At 43.1% G+C, this 22443-nt stretch overlaps 2 protein-coding genes across 2 annotated transcripts in view; one reads left to right on the forward strand and one right to left on the reverse strand.

Annotated features, from left to right (window-relative positions):
- Positions 1-22443, reverse strand: part of AWAT2 (acyl-CoA wax alcohol acyltransferase 2) — a 47568-nt gene that overhangs the window by 19473 nt on the left and 5652 nt on the right. The window lies entirely within an intron of this gene.
- On the forward strand, positions 6474-8846 carry OTUD6A (OTU deubiquitinase 6A). Its single transcript, XM_086389899.1, has one exon. It carries the CDS (start codon positions 6645-6647, stop codon positions 7518-7520), a length of 876 nt encoding a protein of 291 aa, XP_086246025.1. The 5' UTR covers positions 6474-6644; the 3' UTR covers positions 7521-8846.

Genomic DNA, 22443 nt, shown 5'->3' on the forward strand with positions numbered 1-22443 from the left:
AACATATTCTGGGCCATAAACAATTCCCCAAGGTTAAATCGGAGTAGGCAATGGCAACCCACTCCAGTACTCTTGCCTGGAGAATCCCAGGAACAGCGGAGCCTGGGGGGCTGCCGTCTATGGGGTCGCACAGAGTCGCACATGACTGAAGCGACTTAGCAGCAGCAGCATAGGCTTTTACCAATATATCAAAACTTGTGAGATACAGTTAAAGCAGTATTGAGAAGGAGATTTATGGCACTAAACGTATGTACATTAGAAAAAGAGGAAAAGCCTGAAATGAATCATCTAAGCTCCCACCTAAAAAGAACAGTGACCTACACCCAAAGCAAGCAGAGAGAAGAAAAACTGAGAGCAGAAATAAGTGAAATTGAAAACAGAAAAGCAATAGGGGAAATCAGTGAAACTCTGAGCTGGTTCTTTCAAAAGATCAATAAAATTGACTAATATCTAGAAAGACTGACAAAGAACAAATAATGTAAAAGGGAAGACATACATTACTAACATCAGGAATAAAGCAGGTAAAAGCACTACAGATCCTATACACATCAAACCGTAATAATGGAATACAAAGAAACCAACTCACATAAATTTGATTACTTAGATGAAACAGACCAATGCCTCAAAAAAACACAAACTATCAAAATCCACCCAATATGAAATACATAATTTGATTAGCCTCACAACTATTAAGGAAAATAATTTTGTAATTGTAATGCTTCCCCAACAGTAATTTTTTGGCCCAGATGTTTTCACTGAAGAATCCTACCAAACACTGGAAGAATTAACACTGAGGCTACAAAATCTCTTCTGGAAAAACAGACGAGGAAGGAACACTTTAAAATTTATTTTATGAAGCTAATACTACCCTAATAGCAAAACTAAACAAAACAGTACTGAACAAGAAAACTACGGGCAAATATCTCTCATGAAGGTAGGTTTTTAAACCCTTAATAAAATATTAGCAAATAAAATTAAGCAATGTATATAAAGAATTATAAACCATGACCAAGTTGAGTTTATTCCCGGAATTCAGGACTGGTTCAGTACTTGACAATCCATCAATGTAATCCACCATGTTAACAGACTAAAGAAGAAAAATCACACAAACAGTTCAATTGATAAAGAAAAAATATTTGACAAAATTCAATGCCCATTCATATTTTTTAAAAACTCTCAGAAGAATAGAAACAGAGGGTAATTTCCTCAAGTTGATAAAGATCATCTACCAAAACAAAAGCAAAAACCCTACCACTAATAACATACATAATGTGGAGAGATGAGATGCTTTGCCCAAGACCCAGAACAAAGCAAGTCTGCCTACACTCACCACTCTTATTCAATATAGTGCTAGAAGTTATAATCAGTGCAACAATAAGGCAAAAGGGGAAATGAAAGGATATAGATTGAAAAAAATGCAATAAAACTGTCTCTATTCACAGATGACATGATCCTCTACAAAGATAATTCCAAAGAATCTACGCACCACCCCTCTAAAAAAAACCCACCTAGAAATAGTAAAGTTCCAAAGAATAGCAAGAAGAGATAAGAAAGCCTTCTTCAGCGATCAATGTAAAGAAATAGAGGAAAACAACAGAATGGGAAAGACTAGAGATCTCTTCAAGAAAATGAGAGATACCAAGGGAACATTTCATGCAAAGATGGGCACAATAAAGGACAGAAATGGTATGGACCTAACAGAAGCAGAAGATATTAAGAAGAGGTGGCAAGAATACACCGAAGAACTGTACAAAAAAGAGCTTCATGACCCAGATAATCATGATGGTGTGATCACTCACCTAGAGCCAGACATCCTGGAATGTGAAGTCAAGTGGGCCTTAGAAAGCATCACTACGAACAAAGCTAGTGGAGGTGATGGAATTCCAGTGGAGCTATTTCAAATCCTGAAAGATGATGCTGTGAAAGTGCTGCACTCAATATGCCAGCAAATTTGGAAAACTCAGCAGTGGCCACAGGACTGGAAAAGGTCCGTTTTCATTCCAATCCCAAAGAAAGGCAATGCCAAAGAATGCTCAAACTACTGCATAGTTGCACTCATCTCACATGCTAGTAAAGTAATGCTCAAAATTCTCCAAGCCAGGCTTCAGCAATATGTGAACCATGAACTTCCAGATGTTCAAGCTGGTTTTAGAAAAGGCAGAGGAACCAGAGATCAAATTGCCAATATCCGCTGGATCATGGAAAAAGCAAGCGAGATCCAGAAAAACATTTATTTCTGCTTTATTGACTATGCCAAAGCCTTTGACTGTGTGGATCACAATAAACTGTGGAAAATTCTGAAAGAGATGGGAATACCAGACCACCTGACCTGCCTCTTGAGAAATTTGTGTGCAGGTCAGGAAGCAACAGTTAGAACTGGACATGAAACAACAGACTGGTTCCAAATAGGAAAAGGAGTACATCAAGGCTGTATATTGTCACCCTGCTTATTTAACTTATATGCAGAGTACATCATGAGAAACGCTGGACTGGAAGAAACACAAGCTGGAATCCAGATTGCCGGGAGAAATATCAATAACCTCAGATATGCAGATGACACCACCCTATGGCAGAAAGTGAAGAGGAAAGTGAAAGTGGAGAGTGAAAAAGTTGGCTTAAAGCTCAACATTCAGAAAATGAAGATCATGGCATCCGGTCCCACCACTTCATGGGAAATAGATGGGGAAACAGTGGAAACAGTGTCAGACTTTATTTTTGGGGGCTCCAAAATCACTGCAGATGGTGACTGCAGCCATGAAATTAAAAGACACTTACTCCTTGGAAGGAAAGTTATGACCAACCTAGATAGCATATTGAAAAGCAGAGACATTACTTTGCCAACAAAGGTCCGTCTAGTCAAGGCTATGGTTTTTCCTGTGGTCATGTATGGATGTGAGAATTGGACTGTGAAGAAGGCTGAGTGCTGAAGAACTGATGCTTTTGAACTGTGGTGTTGGAGAAGACTCTTGAGAGTCCCTTGGACTGCAAGGAGATCCAACCAGTCCATTCTAAAGGAGATCCACCCTGGGATTTCTTTGGAAGGAATGATGCTAAAGCTGAAACTCCAGTACTTTGGCCACCTCATGCGAAGAGTTGACTCATTGGAAAAGACTCTGATGCTGGGAGGGATTGGGGGCAGGAGGAGAAGGGGACAACAGAGGATGAGATGGCTGGATGGCATCACTGACTCGATGGACATGAGTCTGAGTGACCTCCGGGAGTTGGTGATGGACAGGGAGGCCTGGCGTGCTGCGATTCATGGGGTCGCAAAGAATCGGACACGACTGAGCGACTGAACTGAACTGAACTGAGAAATAGTAAGTCAGTTGAACAAGGTCATAGAATACAAGATGAACATACAAAAGTCAACTGTATTTCTACATACTAGCAATGCACATGTGAACACCAAAAGTAAAAATACAGCACCATTTACTGTCACTCAAAAAATGAAATGCTTAGTGCAAATCTAACAAAATATGTACAGGACATAAATATTGAAAATTATAAAATATTTGTAAAAAATCAATGAAATTTAAATAAATGGAGATACATATACATACCCAGGTGTTCACAGATTGGAAAACTAAACATAGTAAAGATGTCATTTCTCCTCAAAATGATATATGGCTCTAACATGATTCCTATGAAAATCCTAGCAAGATTTTTTGTAGATATAGACAATGTTATTCTAAAGTTTATATGCAAACACAAAAGATTTAGAATAGCTAAAACAATTTTGAAAAAGAATAAAGTTGAAGGAAAGGGTTTAACTATATTCAAGACTTATTCCATAGTAATCAATACCATATAGTGTTGGAGGAGAGATAGACACATTGATCAATGGAACAGAATAGAGAATGAAGAAATAGATGTACAAAAATATGGTTAAATGGTTTTCTACAAAAATGCAAAATCAGTTCAATGGAGGAAGCATAGACTTTCCAGCAAATGATGCTGGAGCAATTGGACAACCACAGGTAAAAGAATGAACCTTGGCTTAAACCTCAAAGTTTACATGAAAATAAACACAAAAGAGACCACAGATTTCAATCTAAAACCTAAAGTTGTAAAACTTTTAGTAAAAAACAGGACAAATTATTTGTGATCTAGGTTTATTTGGGATCAAAGAGGTCTTGACATCAAAACCGTGACTTATGGAGTAAAAATTTGGTAGGTTGAACTTCATCAAAATTGGAAACTTTCGCCTGGGAAACCCCAAGAGATAAAAAGACAAGTTACAATGTGGGAGAAAATACTTGAAAGGCACATACCCACCAAAGAACAAGTATCTAAAATATAGAAAAAACGTTCAAAACTCAATGTCAAAAAAAAAAAAGTTCAGTTATAAAATGGGCAAATAACAAAGATTTAATCCAAGAGGATATGGCACAGATGGCAAGTGGGCACATGAAAAGATGAACATGACTAGCCACCAGGGAAACACAAATTAAAACCACAGTGAGATGTCACTACACATATATCAGAATGACTAAAATAAAAAAAATTAAGACATCAAATGCTGGTGAGGATGCAAAGAAACTGGATCCTGTATACACTGCTGGCGAGAATGCACATGGTATAGCTGCTCTGGAAAATAGATTCTTAAAAAACTGAACATACACCTATAATATGACTCCGAAATTGCACTCCTGGGTATTTTCCCCAAAGAAATGAAGACTTGTGCTCACAAAAAATATTTATATATGGATGTTTATAGCAGGGATTGTAACAACCCAAAGCTGAAACAATATATACGTGCCATGGAATACTAGTTAGCAATAAAAAGGATTGAAGTTTTTGATACATGTAACAACTTGGACAAATGTCCACTTCTCTCATTTGTAACAAAGAGGAGGTTGTCTGAAAAGCCTTTTGGTTTGGGAATTCAAGATACAGGTGAGCAGAGTGGGGCAGGATGGGAGTATATTTGAACAGTTTAAGGGTTTAATTTCATTTTATTTTTTAGAACTTTTAGAGATTCAGAATAATCGTAAGTAAGTGGCTTGACAAATGCCAATTGTTGTGCTTCGTGGGCATCCTAAGGAGCCCATTTTGGAAGCTTGAAACTGAGGAGAAGGGGAATTTAGGGTGGGTGCATTCTACCAACAGCCACTCTCATTCACTCATTCACTACAGTTAAGCAGACTTCCGCTTGTGCCAACAGAAAAAAGTGAAGTGGAGTCGCTCAGTCGTGTCCGACTCTTTGCGACCCCGTGGACTGTAGCCCACCAGGCTCTTCTGTCCATGGGGTTCTCCAGGCAAGAATACTGGAGCGGGTTGCCATTTCCTTCTCCAGGGGGATCTTCCTGACCCAGGGATCGAACCCAGGTCTCCAGCCTTGCAGGCAGACGCTTTAACCTCTGAGCCACCAGGGAAGCCCTAAATAGGAAGTGGATAGATGAAAGTGAAGTTGCTCAGTCGTGTCCGACTCTGCGACCCCATGGACTGTAGCCTATCAGGCTCCTCCGTCCATGGGATTTTCCAGGCAAGAGTGCTGGAGTGGATTGCCATTTCCTTCTCCAGGGGATCTTCCCGACCCAGGAATCGAACCTGGGTCTCCCGCATTGCGGGCAGATGCTTTAGCATCACAACCACTCCAGCACTCTTGCCTGGAAAATCCCAAGGACGGAGGAGCCTGATAGGCTACAGTCCATGGGGTCGCAAAGAGACGGACACGACTGAGCGACTTCACTTTCATCTATCCACTTCCTATTTAGGGCTTCCCTGGTGATTCAGAGGTTAAAGCGTCTGCCTGCAATGCTGGAGACCTGGGTTCGATCCCTGGGTCAGGAAGATCCCTCTGGAGAAGGAAATGGCAACCCACTCCAGTATTCTTGCCTGGAGAACCCCATGGACAGAGAAGCCTGGTGGGCTACAGTCCACGGGGTCACAAAGAGTTGGACACGACTGAGCAACTTCACTTCACTTTTTTCTGTTGGCACAAGCAGAAGTCTGCTTAACTGTAGTGAATGAGTGAATGAGAGTGGCTGTTGGTTTCTCACACTGAGATGGGACAGGGTGGATTTGAGGCATAAACTGAAAGGACTCTGTGTTCCCAGGACCATAAGGAAATGTCTTTGTTCTGACACACAAAATTAAGTGTTCATCAGTCAAGGGAACGAAAGAACTGGAGAGAGACAAGTTGCCTCCAGAACACTAGGAGCAATGGGAAGTCCAGTGTCAGAGGACACTCAGCTAACAGTATTTGTCATGTGATTCTCAAGCATGACCAATGTCTGCCTTGTGTTCAGGCTAGGACGTGAAGTAGGCAGTTAAGAGTCTGTGAAAACTCTCCACAAGCTCATAGTCACACATAACAGTACAAAGGCTGGACTTTAAAGCGGGAATTAGAACCCAGCTCAAAACGGAAGCCGCTGTTGCTACGGGGTCTATGGAGGCATATGAAGGGTCTCCCAACAGCCAATCATAGCACCAGACGTGTTCAGGTGGCGTAACCATGGAGAGACGTTGGCCAATGGCAGAGAGGACCGTGAATAGGCTGAGAGCAGCCAGCTCTCGAGGACAGCAGAGTGCAGTGGCCAGAGGAGGTTGAAGAACTCTAGCTAGGTTGGCGGTTGGACTGTTGATGTAAACGGTAGTAGTACTTAAGCTGCCACCAAACTTCTCGCCTGCCATTAAAGATCATGGAAGATTCACGGAGTGAACAACAGCGGATGTTACGACGCCACTACCGTGAGAAGAAAGAGCTACAGGCCCGCATTCAGTTCATGAAGAGTTCGGTCCCCAAGACCGACAAGAAGAAAAGAAAGCAGTTGAATCTCGACGTGGCCCGCCTTGAGGCCGAGATGGAGCAGAAGCACCAGCAGGAGCTGGAGAAGTTCCAAGAGAGTTTCCCTAATATCAGCATCATTGATTCTGTCACTGAAGATCTAGCCAAGATGGATCTCGAGAACCAGCCTCCGGGCTTCTCCAGGGCACAGAGAAAGCGCGAAAGAAGGGCAGCCCTCGAGAGAGCACGCCAGGAGAGGATTGCGGAGGTTGACATGGAGTATCTGGCCAGCTTCCGCCAAGATGAGGAAGAGAAGCTCAGCGCCATCCTGGAGGCCAAGCATCTAGACATGAAGGATATGCCAACTGATAGCCACTGCATGTATCGTGCCATCCAAGACCAGCTGGTGTTCTCCGTGACCGTGGAGAGCCTGCGGAGCCGCACCGCCGAATACATGCGGAAGCACATCGATGATTTCTTGCCTTTCTTCAGCCACCTCGCACCCGGTGACGCCCACAGCCGCGACTACTTCTTGAGCTACTGCGACGACATCGTGGGCAGTGCATCGTGGGGAAGCCAGCTGGAGCTGAGGGCCCTGTCACACGTCCTGCAGACCCCCATCGAGGTGATCCAGGCCGACTCGCCAGCCATCGTCGTTGGAGAGGAGTACACCAAGAAGCCGCTAATCCTGGTCTACGTGCGCTACACCTGCAACTTCGGGGCGCACTACAACTCCGTGAAGCCGCAGGAGGCCGGCGCCGCTGGGGGCGCAGCCCCTCGTCTCTTCTAGGCCCGCCTTTGCCATCGCTGTGGCCGTTGCCACCAGAGCCAAAGCCGCGGCTACCGCGTCTCCTCAGTAGGCTCTGTTTTCTTTTTTCCTTCGGTTTTCTTTTTCTTTTTTTTTTTCCTTCATTTTACTCAGAGCTCACCCCCTCTCTCTCTGCCCTCCACCCCCTACCTACCCACCTCGCTCTTCTATCCCCTACCAAGAGATCTGTATAGTCCTCTCTAAGGGGAGTGAGTTTGCCAAGTTTTCACCACTTCTGGCCCTGAAGGGTCTCTCTCCCCACACTCCACCGTGAGAATTGGTCTTGTTGCAAATAACTTTAAGGTTCAAAAAATGGCAACTTGGTTTGATGCTTTCTTCACCTGGGTGGGGGGGAATCAGTTTAGCTCAGAATCTTCCCGTTGTCCTGTGAATGTATTAATTACTTAAAGGAGCTGATGTGATCAAAATGATTTGTTTTGAGAATAACTTTTGCTTAGTTCTTTGGGGAAAAATGTACTGTGGGCTGTTGGAGGGGGTTGATTTTCCCTTTATCTGGGCTACTCAGGAGATGTCTCAAGTTACAAACAAGACCTCCTCTAGTATTTTGTTTTGTTTTTTCATAAAACCTTGTGTGGTTGCAAATTAATTGTAGTTTAGATGTTTGCTGAATTCTAAATAATAGCATTTGTTAAATTTAGAAGTTAAATGTAAGCATTAAATATAGAAATAGATTTACCTAAACTGATAAGCTCTCTAAGATGTGAAAGATCTCAATTTAATTTCCTTTATTAATGACAGGAAAGGATGTGACTTTATTCAAGTAGTTGATCCATTTTATTATATCTGCAATTGGTGTGAAGTAAAAACAGACAAACTGATAGGTAGCTTAACTTACTGTGAGGGGTGAGATCTGAACTAGTAAGTTTCCTTTATTCTCAGACATAAGAGGGTATAACTGTATTCAAGTAGTTGGTCTACTTTGTTCTATCTACAACCGATATGAAGTGTGAAAATCTGAACTTAGTAATTTTCCTTAATTCTTAGAGATAACAAGTATTTTAAAAGATTTTAAAAATATTAAAGTAGTTGATTATTGTTAAATCTGCAATTGGTATGAAGCAAAAAAAAGTGAGCAATATACTTTTGTTGATATTTGAGACATGTTGTTATCTTGAATTTGCCAAAAAATAGTTGAAGTGAAAAAAAATAACCTTTACATCCTGTATTTCAGTGAGATTACTTACATTCATTTAAGAATTGTTTGTACACATCAGATTTCTAAAATAAAATATATAACATCAGAAAATGTATGCTATGTGTTTAAAGAATAAAAGCAGTTTAAAAATACCTAGTTCTCTATTTTTGTATAGCTGGCTTAGTTCATATAGAGCTTGTATCCCAGAATCTACTTCAGCAAAGGAAGCCTGGAGGGTTAGGGAGTAGGAGTGAAAGGGGAGGACACAGTAAAAGGTGAGGCTTTTCCTCCCAAAGGGGAGGAGGTATGGGCCTGCAGTCTTGGTGGTAGCATGGAGTGGAATGCCTTCCAGGGAAGGATTTAGGGAGTAGCAAGATAGTTGAAGCTATCCTGAGTTGATGTTTCACTCAGTGAAAACATGAAATGGCTTCAGTTAAGGGTGTTCTCATTGCTATGCATGAAAAAGTACTCCCACTTTCCAAAACTTGCCAGTCCAGGGCTAGTTGCAAGAGTGAAAGTACCACTGCTTTTTTTTTCTAAGGGTCAGGGGTCATGTTCTCAAAATACAAATATGGAATCTTGCCAGATTGCTCACTGTAAATGTAAATGTGTGCATCAGTTACATTTTCATATAGACAGCTGGCTGAGAAGAGGAAGTCCCCGAGAAAACTGAGTATTTGGATGCATTGTGAGAGGAGAGCCTTTTATAGGGGTGAGAATGCTGGCTGGGGAGAGAAGAATAGGCCAGGAAGGGAGGCATAATCTGTAGAAGGAGGCCTGGCTGGGAAGGAGGGTGAAAACTGGGGAAGGGGTCAGTCTAGGAGGATGAATGGGACATGGCAGGGGAAAGGGGAACAGGCAGAAGAAGGGGAGATGGCTAGTTAAGGGAACCTGGCACAGGGTGAAGAGGGAGGCCAGGCTAGGAAGGGGATAATGGGGTGGGGCTGGTTAGGAAAGGAGACGTGGCTGATCAAGGGAAAGAGGCCTAGTTGAGTTAGGGGGCAAAGGATAAGAAAGGAATACTTGACTGATAAAGGGGGGAAAGACTGGGAACTGGCACCTGACCAGGGAACATATGGCTAGGAAAGTAGGTTTAAGCTGGGGAAGAGAGAGAGGCTGGGGAAAGAGGCCTGTCTTAGATAAAGGATCACAGACTTGATAGGATGGCACAAGCTGAGGATGGGAGTCTAGCCGGGATGGGGGGATTAGGAGGTGAAAATATCCTGGCAGGGAAAGGTGGCCTGCCTGGGGAGGGTTTCTGGCAAGGGAGTGGTGCCTGGGAGGGAGAGGACATCTGCCTAGGGAATGAGAGGGTGGTGAGAGGCTAGAATGCTGAGATCGACACAGGCTGGGCATGCAATAATAGGCGGGTTGATGGACCTGGCTGGGAGAGGGGGCTTAGCAGGTGGGGAGAGCCTGCTAGGCAGGGATTCTGCTTGGGAACAAGGGTGTGTATCCTGACAGGTCCTGGCTGAGGGAGGGCACATGGTTGAGGAAAAGGATCTAGCTGAGGGTGCGGGGCACAGGCTAGGGATGGGGGGAAGGTCTGGCTGAGAAGAGGGAATAAGCTAGGGAAGGGGTTTGGCTGAGGAAGGGGTACAACAGTTGAGGAAGAAGGCCTTCCTGGGAAGGAGGCCAGCCTGGGAAAATAAGCTTCAATTTGGAGCGAGGCTGTAGGTTCTGGTGTGAAGAGAGCCTGGCTGCGGGGATGGATCCAGATGGGAAAGAGTTGCCAGCTGGGGGTATGTGTGGGTTAAGGGTTCCTGGCAGGGAAAGGTCACTTGTTTGGGGAGGGACCTCACTGGTGATGTAGAGCTGAGAGAGGGGGATGCCTGCCTGGGGAAGGAGGCACTGGCTATGAAAGGCCAGTGAAGGGGAACTCCTTAGAAAAGTGGTCCAGCTGAAAAGGGAAAAGACGGGCACAGGCACCTGGCTGTCGGAAGGAGGCCCCTTCTGGGGTAGGGGTCCCATGAGGGCAAGGGAACAAAGATTTGAAAAGGGGCCTTGCCTGGGGAAGGGTAGCTTGGCTAAGGAGGCTGTCAACAGGGTCGCAGATTTGGGGAGGAGCCTGGCTGGGTGAGGGTCCTGTGAGCAGACGGGTCCTACGTGGGGAAGAAGATGGACTGGATTGGGGCCTGTCTGGGGAGGGGAGGCTGGGGCCATAGGATGATACAGAGGCCGGGCTGCGGCACAGGGTGGGAAAATTTCCAGGTAAGTGGTTAGAGGCTGGAGAGTTGGGCACAGGATAATAAGATGGCTGGTTTAGAAAGGGGCAAATCCAAAGAAGGAGGCATAGGCTGAAGAAGAGGGTCTGGCTGAGAAAAGGGTCCTGGCTAGGTAAGGGGACATAGACTGGGAAAGGAAAACCAAGTTGGGTCAGGGAGCCTGGGTACAGGCTCGGAGAAGGGAGCAGTAACACTCTGGGACAAGGGCCTGGGTAGGGTTGCTGCAAAAGGGGGATACTGGCTGGGAACATGACTCGGCTGGGGAGAAGATCTAGGTGGGTATAGAGGAAGCCTGCCTAGTTGGAGAAGGAAACCAGGCTGGAGAGCTAGACTTGGCCAGGGAAGCAGGCATAGGTAGCTAGGGTGGAAGGCATAAATAGATAAAGAGAGCCTGGATGAGGAGGGTCTGGCTGATTTTGAAGTACAGGCAGGTTATGGGCTTCTAATAGGGGATGGGTTATGTACTGGAGCAGGCTGCATAATGTGGGGAAATGGGACTACCTGGAGGGGGCAGTGGGGCTGGCTCCAAGGATACGTAGACTGAGGAGCAACATTTGGGAAATGAGAAAGGAGGAATAGGCTGGTGACAAGGACTAGGGGCCTGGTTGATAGAGGGTATAATTGGTATAAGATGAAAAAGGGATTCCTGGCTTTTGAAGTAGGAAGGCCTAGGGCGTGGCACCTGGCTAGGGAAGATATCTGCACATAAAGTAAGGAGGGGCTGGGTAGAAATCGGGGAGGAAGGGTGCACTGGCCGAGGAAGGGGGCATGGGCGGAGAAGAGGCCCTGAGTGGAAAAGAGGGCTTAGGTTGGTGCAGACGGCACTGTCTGGATAATGTGGACCTTGCTGGGAGTGGTGGAGGAGGGGCTGGTGCTGCCCAAGGAATTCTTTGGCAGAAGGCACCAAACAAATCAGCAGAGTCCCATTTTACAGGCTTGTCCTTAAAAAAAGAGAAATAACTATTTCTGTCTTGGGAACCCTTAAGATCTTACTGGGTCTGTCCCAGCATCCTCCACTGGATTTGCCTTCTTCTGGAAGTACAGGGAAGAGTAAACCCAGGCCAGATCCCACCTAGGCCCAGAGCACAAAAAACAAGGGGCCTTCACTGAGGGATCTGGCAGGACAGAGGGACTTGCAGTCTGTCCCATTTTGTAACAGTGACCACAGTCACTAAGGACAGCGATTGTTCTGGGCAATTTTGTGTGCAAAAGCCATGGGGTGCTGTTCCCAAAGGAATCCAATTCCAGAAGCAACTTCATTAATTTGCTTACTCTTCTTCATTCACTCATTATCATGTCTTTTTGCCTTAGGAGCCAAAGACAAGGACATCTAACTGGATTTGAAGCCCAGTCCCTGGTGGCTCAAACGGTAAAGCATCTGCCCGCAATGAGGGAGACCCGGGTTCGATTCTTGGGTCGGGAAGATCCCCTGGAGAAGGAGATGGAAATCCACTCCAGCACTCTTGCCTGGAAAATCTCATGGACGGAGGAGCCTGATAGGCTGCAGTCCACAGGGTCGCAAAGAGTCGGACACAACTGAGCGACTTCACTTTCATCTATCCACTTCTTGTTTTTGTGACTTGGATAAGTCATTGAATCTTTCTGGGCTTCAGTTTCCTCATCAGTGGCGTGGGACTGTTAATACTTGTCTTAGAGGTATCTCTTGGGATGGTAGGTACATTAAATGAAAATACACATAAAATGTACAATAAATGTTGGTATCATTACCTAGGGGCCTAAGACTATGACACTATCAGGTATGGCAGCAGCCACTCCTTCATTTTGTCTGCAGTAACTTTTGGAGCCACTTAGCTTCTTTCCACGGGTCCCACAGTGGGAGCCAGAGCTCCTTGGTCTACAGTGTAAAAGCAAAAGCCACTGGAGTTTACCAAAGTGCCCTCTTGGGGACAGGGTGGCCCATGTACAAGGACTCTTCAGGTAAGTCAGTATCTTCCTTCCAGGCTTTTTCTACACAAACACATAGACACACATATTGTAAAAAATCAAACTCGTATCATTCTATTCAAACTACTTTTTTCTTTTACCTAACAATACAATATAAGCATACAATATAAACTTTGTCCTTAGTCTTCAATACAATGATTTTAATGCCTGCATTCTAGCCTGTGAATGTGCCATGATTTATTTATTCTATTCTATTGTTGGACATTTAGATTGCTTTCAATTTCTCACTGCTATAAATATGCCATTGTAATATCCTTGTAGCTGAGTCCTTGTCTATATTTCTGATTATTTCCTTTTGATAAGATTTCTAGAAGTGATCTAGATCAAAAGGAGAGGCTTTTAATGCATACTGGTAAATTGCCCTCCAGAAGAGTGCACCAATTTACACTCCCAGGGAATGAGAGTGTTATTTTTCCATATAGTTGTGAACACTGAAAATTATCATCTTTGCTACTTTGTTAGGTGAAAAATGTTGTATTAGTTCACCCTTTGTTGATTACTACTAAGATGGAATATTCCTCTAAGTATTTATTAGCATGTATATTTCATTCCTGACCTTTGCTTAATTTTCTATGGGTAAGTTTGTATTCTTCTTAGGGATTTTTAATAGGTCTTTCCACTTGTCATTCAGATTTTTAAAAAATAATTTTTCCCATATATTATTAACCTTTCAGTTTTCCATATGCTAAAGTTTAAAATTGTAGTGGAGTCTATCTACTGATCTTTTTCTTCATGGTTTCTGTCTTGTTATCATGCTTAGAAAGGGCTTCTCCATCCCTAGATTGAATCAACATTTGTATACACTTTCTTTCAAGTTATTTATGCTTTCTGTTTATATTTAATACTAGCATATCCACCTGGAAATTATTTGGGTGTAAGATAAAGACATACATTGATTTTCTCCAATTATGGTAATTAAGCAGTTAGCCCAATGCCCCTTATTGAATAATCCACCATTTCACCACTGATTTGAAGTGCCACCTTCCACATATATTCCATTCTTAATGAGAGGGTAGATTGCTTTTCAGTCAGTCACACAGAATAGCTGCATTCCAGTGACCTCCATTTGAAACTGCCAGCTGTCCATTCATCCATTCACTTCATATTTATCGAGGAGAATGATGATAAACAATAGAGGTAGAGAGATAAAAAGTCTAGTCCTAGTGCTCACCATCCAGTAGAGGTGGCAGATAGGAAAACATAAATAAACAGAAAGTAGCATGATCAGTGCTGTGATGCAAGGAAGCACAAACGAAGGACACTTCATCAGACCTGGGGGTGGCAGGGAGGCTTAGGAGCAGCTCACAGGGAACACAGCCAGACCAGAGGCAGGAGTGAAAGAACAGGGTGTCTCGTGTTCATTGGAGCCGGGGGATAGAGGTGAAAGGTAAGGGACCTGTGGGAAAGAGGCTGCAGGGAAAAGCTAGCATGGTCTCACAGCTTTAGTTTTACCCATCAGTTTTACCCATAATATTACAAATTAAGTAAATACAAATGAAATTAGATACCATTTTTCATCAGCCAGATTAGCAAAGAAGTCAAGTTTGATAATATTCTGTGTTCATGGGAGAATGCAGAAATAAGCATTCTCAAACATTGTTGATGATATGTAAACAGGAGGACAATTTGGCAATAGATACCAAGTTTAAGGTGTGAAAAACCACTACTATATATATATAAGTATATTTCATAGATATAAATATACTGTTTCCCTTGTACATGACTACAGAATATATTTTAAATGATAAGATTGGTTGCTTTTGAGGAAGGGAACCAAGTTGCTAGGGAAAAGGATGGGAGAGGGCTTTGCACTGTGTAATCTCTTAAACAGCTGAACTGTTTTGAACTATATGAATTCATAAATAAATCTAAATAAAATGCATGTAGCTTTTGACCTAGCAGTCTATATCCAGGGATCTATACTACAGATGTACATATTATACAACAGTATATTTCAAAGTTATTCATTACAGTGTTGTTTGTCAAAGCAAAAACCTAGATATAGCCTAAATATCCTCAGTAAGGACTAGCTGAGTAAATTTTGGATCATCCATATGAATTGTTTCCTCTAGGGAGAGGGAAAGAAATGGGTGAGTAGAAGGAGAAATGTGTTGCACTGTTAAACTATATACTTCGATATAGTTTAATTTTTTTTCTGTAAAGCTATACATCTCCTCATTCTCTCTCACACTAGCCCCTGGCAACCAACATTCTACTTTCTGTCTCTCAAATTAACTACTCTATGTACCTTATATAAGTGGAATCATACAGTATTTGTCCTTTTGTGACTGGCTTACTTCACATAGCATAATGTCTTCAAGATTCATGGACATTGTAACAGGTGTCAGGATTTCCTTTTTAAAGCTAATATTCCATTGTGGTATATACCACATTTTGTTTATAATGATATCACTGAATTTTTAAGTAGAAACTTTTAGCTATGTATCAACTAAAAAATAGAAAAAATGATTTCAAAACACTATTTCCTTTCTTCCTCTTCCTCTGGGGTAATTTTAATAGCATAGAAATTATCTGTTTCTTGAAAGTTTGAAATAGTCCATTCACTTGTGAAACTAGGCCTGGACCTTTTTATGAATGAGACTCTTTGGCAGTCAGGTACAGTCCTTGGAAGAAAAGCTATGTGATGAAAAAATAATCATAATTAATCTAAAACAGATAGGGACAAAAACTAGACAACAAAAATCAGGAGGTAAAGAATAAGTGTGAAATTTTTCTTATCTCTCAGAGGGTAAATCAGAGATACCACTTCACTTTTGAAATTGAAAAATTGAGAATTAGAGGCTTAAGCATGGTGCTTACCATCACAAAAATAACTAGTAGAAACTAAAGGCAAATTGCTTATGCTACCATTTAGAAGATTAAAAAAAAAGAAGCAAAGAGAAAACTTAGCCCTTGGAGCAACAGATAGAAAACAAAGGAAACAGAAATAAACAATGGACTGCCTTTTGTCATCGGGTAGGGGAGGGTGTGGGAGGAGCCAGGTAGCTTGTGCCTTTTTTTCCTGGTGTCTTTGTTTTTGTACTTTGGTTTAAACTATTTTGCCTATGGAGATACCAAGGTTGTGCTGTGCGACTGTGGCCTGTTCCTAGTTTGAAAAAGAAGACATTTTCTTATCTCATTTTGATTCTTTTTTCAGTGGTATCTCCTAGGGAGATTATGCAAATGCACATTTACTCAACCATCAAGTCCCAACTTCACTTTGAATAGGAAAAATGTGCCCCCTAAATATGTTTGTGTGTGTGTGTTCGTCACTCAGTTGTGTTCAACTCTTTGCAACAAGGTCTCCTGCATTGCAGGCAGATTCTTTACCACCTGAGCCACCAGGGAAGCCCAAAATATGTTTATTGCTCCTGAATTAATCTTGCCAAAAACTGTTAACCACAGACCTAGATGATCTCTATAGGCCCTTTCAGTTCCCTCTGTGTCTGTTTTGGTCACCCTCATCTCTCTCTCTCTCTCTGTCTCTCACACACACACACACACACACGCACACACACAAATTTAGGACCTGTCTCTGAACACTGTATATGACTCCTGCAACACCACATGGCAGAACCAATAGGAAAGCAGTTTTGGTTTGGCATAAAAAAGGTTTTAATCATCAGAGCTAGTCCAAGATATGAAGAATCATCTCACGGTGGTGAGTTCTCCGTTATTGGAGGTATGTGAGCCCAGGCTGGATAACCATCACCTCACAGAGGTTTTCAGGCCATTCAAGCATCTAATGGGAATTTAGAAGCTTTCCACTTTACCTGAGCAATTTGAAAATGAAATAGGTTTCTAGAATCTTTCCTCAGAGAAGGCAATGTCACCCTACTCTAGTACTCTTGCCTGGAAAATCCCATGGATGGAGGAGCCTGGTGGGCTGCAGTCCATGGGGTCACCAAGAGTCCGACACGACTGAGCGACTTCACTTTCACTTTTCACTTTCATGCATTGGAGAAGGAAGTGGCAACCCACTCCAGTTCTTGCCTGGAGAATCCCAGGGACAGGGAGCCTGGTGGGCTGCTGTCTATGGGGTCTCATAGAGTTGGACACGACTGAAGCGACTTAGCAGCAGCAGCAGGGAGTGAGCCAGAAGAGAACCACAGAAGCCCCAGGGCATGGGGGAAGGCTGGGCTGGAAGCTGGGGGAGTGCTGAAGGAGGTTTGCAAGGCCTCTTTTACTCAATTGAGTCCTCTTTTTAGAACCACAGAAATGTTAATCCCTTCTCCAGGCCCTGATCAGTCTTGAGTTTGGGAAGACACCACAGTATTGGGTAGCTGCATGAAGACCCTAAGGTAGAGACACTACAGCTGCAATATTGACTCTAGCCCATGTTCCTAAGTGCAAAACTACAGATTCAGCGGGCTTCGAGAGTTGCCCAAGGGACCTGTTCTAATGAATAGCCTAGAAACACTGGAATACATTAAGTGTGTAAATAGTGCTTCTGAAATATTTGAGGGGCCTTGAAAACAGTTTAAGTATCCTAATCAGTTCAACCAAATACATTAAGTGTCTCTAATAGCAGGCACTGCTGGCTGCGTAGGGGCCCAGGAAGGCCAAGCGAGGAGCCCCAAAGTAATTAAGAGTGAGTTTGTGCTCTCCAAGGTGGCCTTACAGCCTCGGAGATGAGAACCATACAAATCCTAGTGACTGCCAACCCAAAGCCCACCCTTAAGTGCTGTAGTCCACCAAGAAGATGAGGAAATGAAATGGGAATGCTCGGGGCCAGCTTGCAGTGGGAAGAAGGAACCGGGAGCCTTGAAAGTTCAGCTCAGATTTAGGGGGAAAGCACTAAAGGGAAAGGCATCCCAGGTTGTGAGGATCCCAGTAGGCAAACACCAGAAGTGGCAGTGGACAAGACACGAAGTAAAGAAGGCTTGTTCACATCTCCAGCATCTGTTTCCCTCCATCCCCACAGAAGCCTTCAATTTCCTTTTGGGGGTGTTCGGTGAAAGTGGTTCACCCCCTAGGACCCTCCTCTTAAGGTCTGCCAATCAAAGCACTGATTCTCCCTGACCACAGTGATTGGCTCAATGTGAATCTATGGCTTGGGCCCGTCCAATCAGAGTGAAGCCCATTGTTTGATGGGCACATGCACTTTTGAACCTGTGAGAAACAAAATCTGGAGCCCCAGCCATCTTAGATCTGTTGAGTTGGGGGCTGGGGGACTGCAGTGACCAGGGCTGCTCAGGTGAAGCCACCGTGGTATATCACCAAATTGAATCAGCTCCTGCTGCTGCTAAGTCGCTTCAGTCGTGTCTGACTCTGTGCGACCCCATAGACGGCAGCCCACCAGGCTCCCCTGTCCCTGGGATTCTTCAGGCAAGAACACTGGAGTGGGTTGCCATTTCCTTCTCCAATGCGTGAAAGTGAAAAGTGAAAGGGAAGTTGCTCAGTCATGTCCGACTCTTCGCGACCCCATGGACTGCAGCCTACCAGGCTCCTCCGTCCATGGGATTTTCCAGGCAAGAGTACTGGAGTGGGGTGCCATTGCCTTCTCCAGAATCAGCTCCTAGAGGAGGCTAATAAGATTGGCCTTCCTGGAACCGGAGGCGAGTTCAAAGTTCTTGGAAAATCCCAATCAGAATTTTGGTTTAAAGAAAAGAGGAAGGAGATTGGTAGCAAAACAGTGTTTTTCCATGTCCTTGAAGCTGTTTTATCTGGATTTCTTGGCTACCTTGGAACCAAGGAGCTACGCAAGGTATTCTAACCCCTGGCAAGTGGCTTCTCAAAGGAGTAAGTGGGAACTCTGGGACCTGTGGCAGTCTAATGTGAATTAGTATTTGTCCATTCCCAGGAATGCAAGTATCACTGGGGGATCTTGGGAGTATCCAGTTTCTGATCCTTATCATGAGTTTCTGATCATGAGCTGCCTTCCTGTAGGGACCAGATGTAGTAACGAGCCACACCTGAGAAGAGAGAATACTTCTACCACTTGCTTCGTGCATCCATGCTCAGTCGCTTCAGTCGTGTCCAACTCTGTGCAACCCCATAGACGGCAGCCCACCAGGCTCCTCTGTCCATGTGACTCTCCAGGCAAGAATACTGGAATGGGTTGCCACGCCCTCCTCCAGGGGATCTTCCTGACCCAGGGATTGAACCCCTATCTCTTATGTCTCCTGCATTGGCAGGCAGTTTCTTTACCACTAGAGCCGCCTGGGAAGCTCCCCACTTGCTCCACCCTTCCTGAAAAAAATCTTTTGTACTGAGGAGTTACAATGTTACACTAGAGGCAGTGGAATCCATTAAAAGGTTGTTTTTCAGAAGGAATGAGACATCAGAGCTCTGCTTTGGGGATAAGGAATCTTAGGGAAAGAAAAGATTGCAAGAACAGAGATTGGAAACAAGAAGATGATTTGAGACGCTCTCTTTTAATCCATGACAGAGGACACTGACCTGGCCTGGGGCTGTGACAGCAGGGAGAGAACAGGGGACCAAAGTGATGGACACTGGGAGTAGAATTAACATTTATGTGGACGGTAAAGACAAAGGCGATGGCACCCCACTCCAGTACTCTTGCCTGGAAAATCCCATGGATGGAGGAGCCTGGTAGGCTGCAGTCCATGGGGTCGCTAAGAGTAGGACACGACTGAGCGACTTCACTTTGACTTTTCACTTTCATGCATTGGAGAAGGAAATGGCAACCACTCCAGTATTCTTGCCTAGAGAATCCCAGGGACGGGGGAGCCTGGTGGGCTGCCGTCTATGGGGTTGCACAGAGTCGGACACGACTGAAGCGACTTAGCAGCAGCAGCAGCAAAGACAAAGGAGGGAACAGAGTTGATTCCTTGGTTTCCGTCTGGAGTAACTCAGGAAATGGTCCACTGACATAGGCCCTTAAAAATTCCTCAACTGCCAATCAAGTAACATGTCCCCAGTTTTTCTTTTTGTACCTCTGAGCCAAATTGAAAGGAGTGTGTGAGTGAGCAGACTATCTTAGAAAGGATACATAAGAAACTCCCAGGAGATGAACTCAGCAGCTGGGAATAGGGTGGGAATGCATTGCTTAATCAAAATACAAGTATAGTTTAAAATTTTAAATATATAGTCAAAATTTTAAAAAGCAGTACAGGATTTCCCTGGTGATTCAGTGGTTAGTACTCCACACTTTTAGTGATTCGTGCTCTACTGCCAAGGGCCCCAGCTCAATCCCTTGTCAGGGAACTAAGATATCACAAACTGCATGGTCCAGTGCCCCCCCCCCAATTACTAATACATAAATAAAAGCAGTAGCAAGGCGAGTGTGTGTCACCCAACAGTACTGTTACCAAGCTTGCAAGTTTTCAGTTGATAATAATAAGACAAGAACTTCAGCAGGACAATGCAGGGAGGGCTCTGCATCCTTCTTCCTATAGTTCTCTAGTAGATAATATTTGACCACAGTGCACAGCCTCTCTCTTTTTCCTATGCACATCCCACTGCTTTCAAGGAAAGCAATGAATTCTCAGAGATAATTGTCTGAATTCCCTATTTTAAAAGCAATATAATTTTTTCCTGAATTCGGACCCACAATGAATTTTGAGTTTTGCATCATTTGCAAAGCAAAATTTCTTTCTTCAGCTTCTACTCATACAGAGATCTGAGGTCCACTACAATGCCTTGTCTAAAAGCAGAACCACTAAACTGTGGTGACACAGAGAAATTGCAGCAGAAGCTTTGAAATTTAATAACTTTTTGTTTTGCTTTGTTGTTTGTTTGTTTTTTACTTTGAGCCACGTCAAATTTTTAGCCTTGATGTATTTCCCTCGCTGATCTTTGAAGACAGAAAGGAAGTCCCCAGAGGCTGAGGTTGGAAGGGTGATAGGTGGACAGGATGGCAGGGAGCACCTCTTAGAATTCTGTCAAAAAACAAAAATCACCTGAGTAAATCTGAAGATCAATTAGCTTTGTTCAACAATTCATAAATCAGGCAGCATCCCATCTAGCAAGTAGAGAGGAGCTCCAAAGAACTGTACAACATGGAAGGGTTTTAAAAGCAGAGGTCTATGTGGCAAATTATCTCAGTAGTACTGGCCAGGAAGTTCCAGACTGGCTGGTTAAAGTCACTTTCCTGGGATGGGCTAAAACTGCAATTTGATTAGGTGTTAAGTCTGGGTTTACTGGTACGGAACTCAGCTCAGGCAATTCCATTTGGAGCCTGTTGTTTCTCCCACAGTTCCACTTGTATAGAATAGGTATGGTAAGAATAGACACAAAACCCTAACAGAGGCTCGCTCCCAGTGGGATCACGGACTTTAACTTCTCCAGATTATTTACAGCATATATTACAGTTTCATTTTAAATTATATTGCAATAAGAACAAATCAGTGTAGAAATACTGTAAGAGACTCATTAAAACTATTTTGTAGTATTTTTTCTGCAAACAAAATACCTTTTTTCAGTTAAGAAAACAAATCATTTAAAATTGCAAATGCTTTCCTTTTTTAATGAAAAAACAATCAGCCATGATTTTTTTTCAGTGAATAAAAATTTCCCTAATAGGCTTGGTCTAATTGTTAACTTTTACAAATTTCAGTATTATAGTGTGCTAACTCTGTGCACAAAGCTAACATGATTAAAAGTTAAACTCTTTCTTAAAACACTGAAAATCATTATAATGAATAATTCAAATTAAAAATTCAGTGTTTTCCTAAAAGTAGCTTCATATTTTAAGTACTCAGAAAAATGAAGCTGCCAAGTAATTTGTAAAATGAGACTATATAAGTAAATAGGTAATTTATAAGAAAATTAATTGTTCTAAATTTTTAGGTATTATATTAAAACAAAAAATGTTTTAAAAATTCATTTGTACAATGGGAAAAGCGACTAAGAGAGTGGGTGGAAGCTTCTGAGTGTAATGATACTACTACTCCATTTCTTAATCTGAGCACTGATAATATAAGCATATTCATTTGAAAAAACTCATGGAGTTGTACCCTTATGAAATGGGCACTTTTCTGTATGTGTATTATTCTTCAGTAAATAATATTAAAAAGAGGGAAGTCAAACAGAATTGAAGGTCACAGAATTTCAGGATGAGGACTGAGACTAGATTGTTGGCTATTGTGAATAATCATAATAGCTACCATGTACATGGTTCATAATTATTATATTGAACACTTGCCAGGAATTACTTGAAGCACTTTGCATATGAAATGAAATACTAAATGAAATCCTTCCTTATCCTATGAAGTATGTGCTATTATAATCCTCGTTATATGTATTCACTATCATAATCATCATTTTACAGTTGAGAAAGCCAATGTACAGAGTGGGTTAAGTAACTTGTCCAAGGAGGTTATAAACTACTCTTGCTAGAAAGTGAAAAGTGAAAGTGTTAGTTGCTCAGTCATGTCCAACTCTTTGTGACCCTATGGACTGTAGCCTGCCAGGCTCCTCTGTCCATGGAATTCTCCAAGCAAGAATACTGGAGTAGGTTGCCATTCCCTTCTCCAGGGGATTTTCCTGACCCAGGGATTGAACCCAGATCTCCTGCATTGCAGGCAGATTCTTTACCATCTGAGCCACCAGGGAAGCCTCACTCTTTCTAGAATTTGATAGTAAATGAGAACAG

This window comes from Bos grunniens, chromosome X, assembly GCF_055505025.1.
Source record: "Bos grunniens cultivar Pamir isolate PY7600 chromosome X, Bosgru_T2T1.0, whole genome shotgun sequence".
Lineage (NCBI taxonomy): Eukaryota > Metazoa > Chordata > Mammalia > Artiodactyla > Bovidae > Bos > Bos grunniens.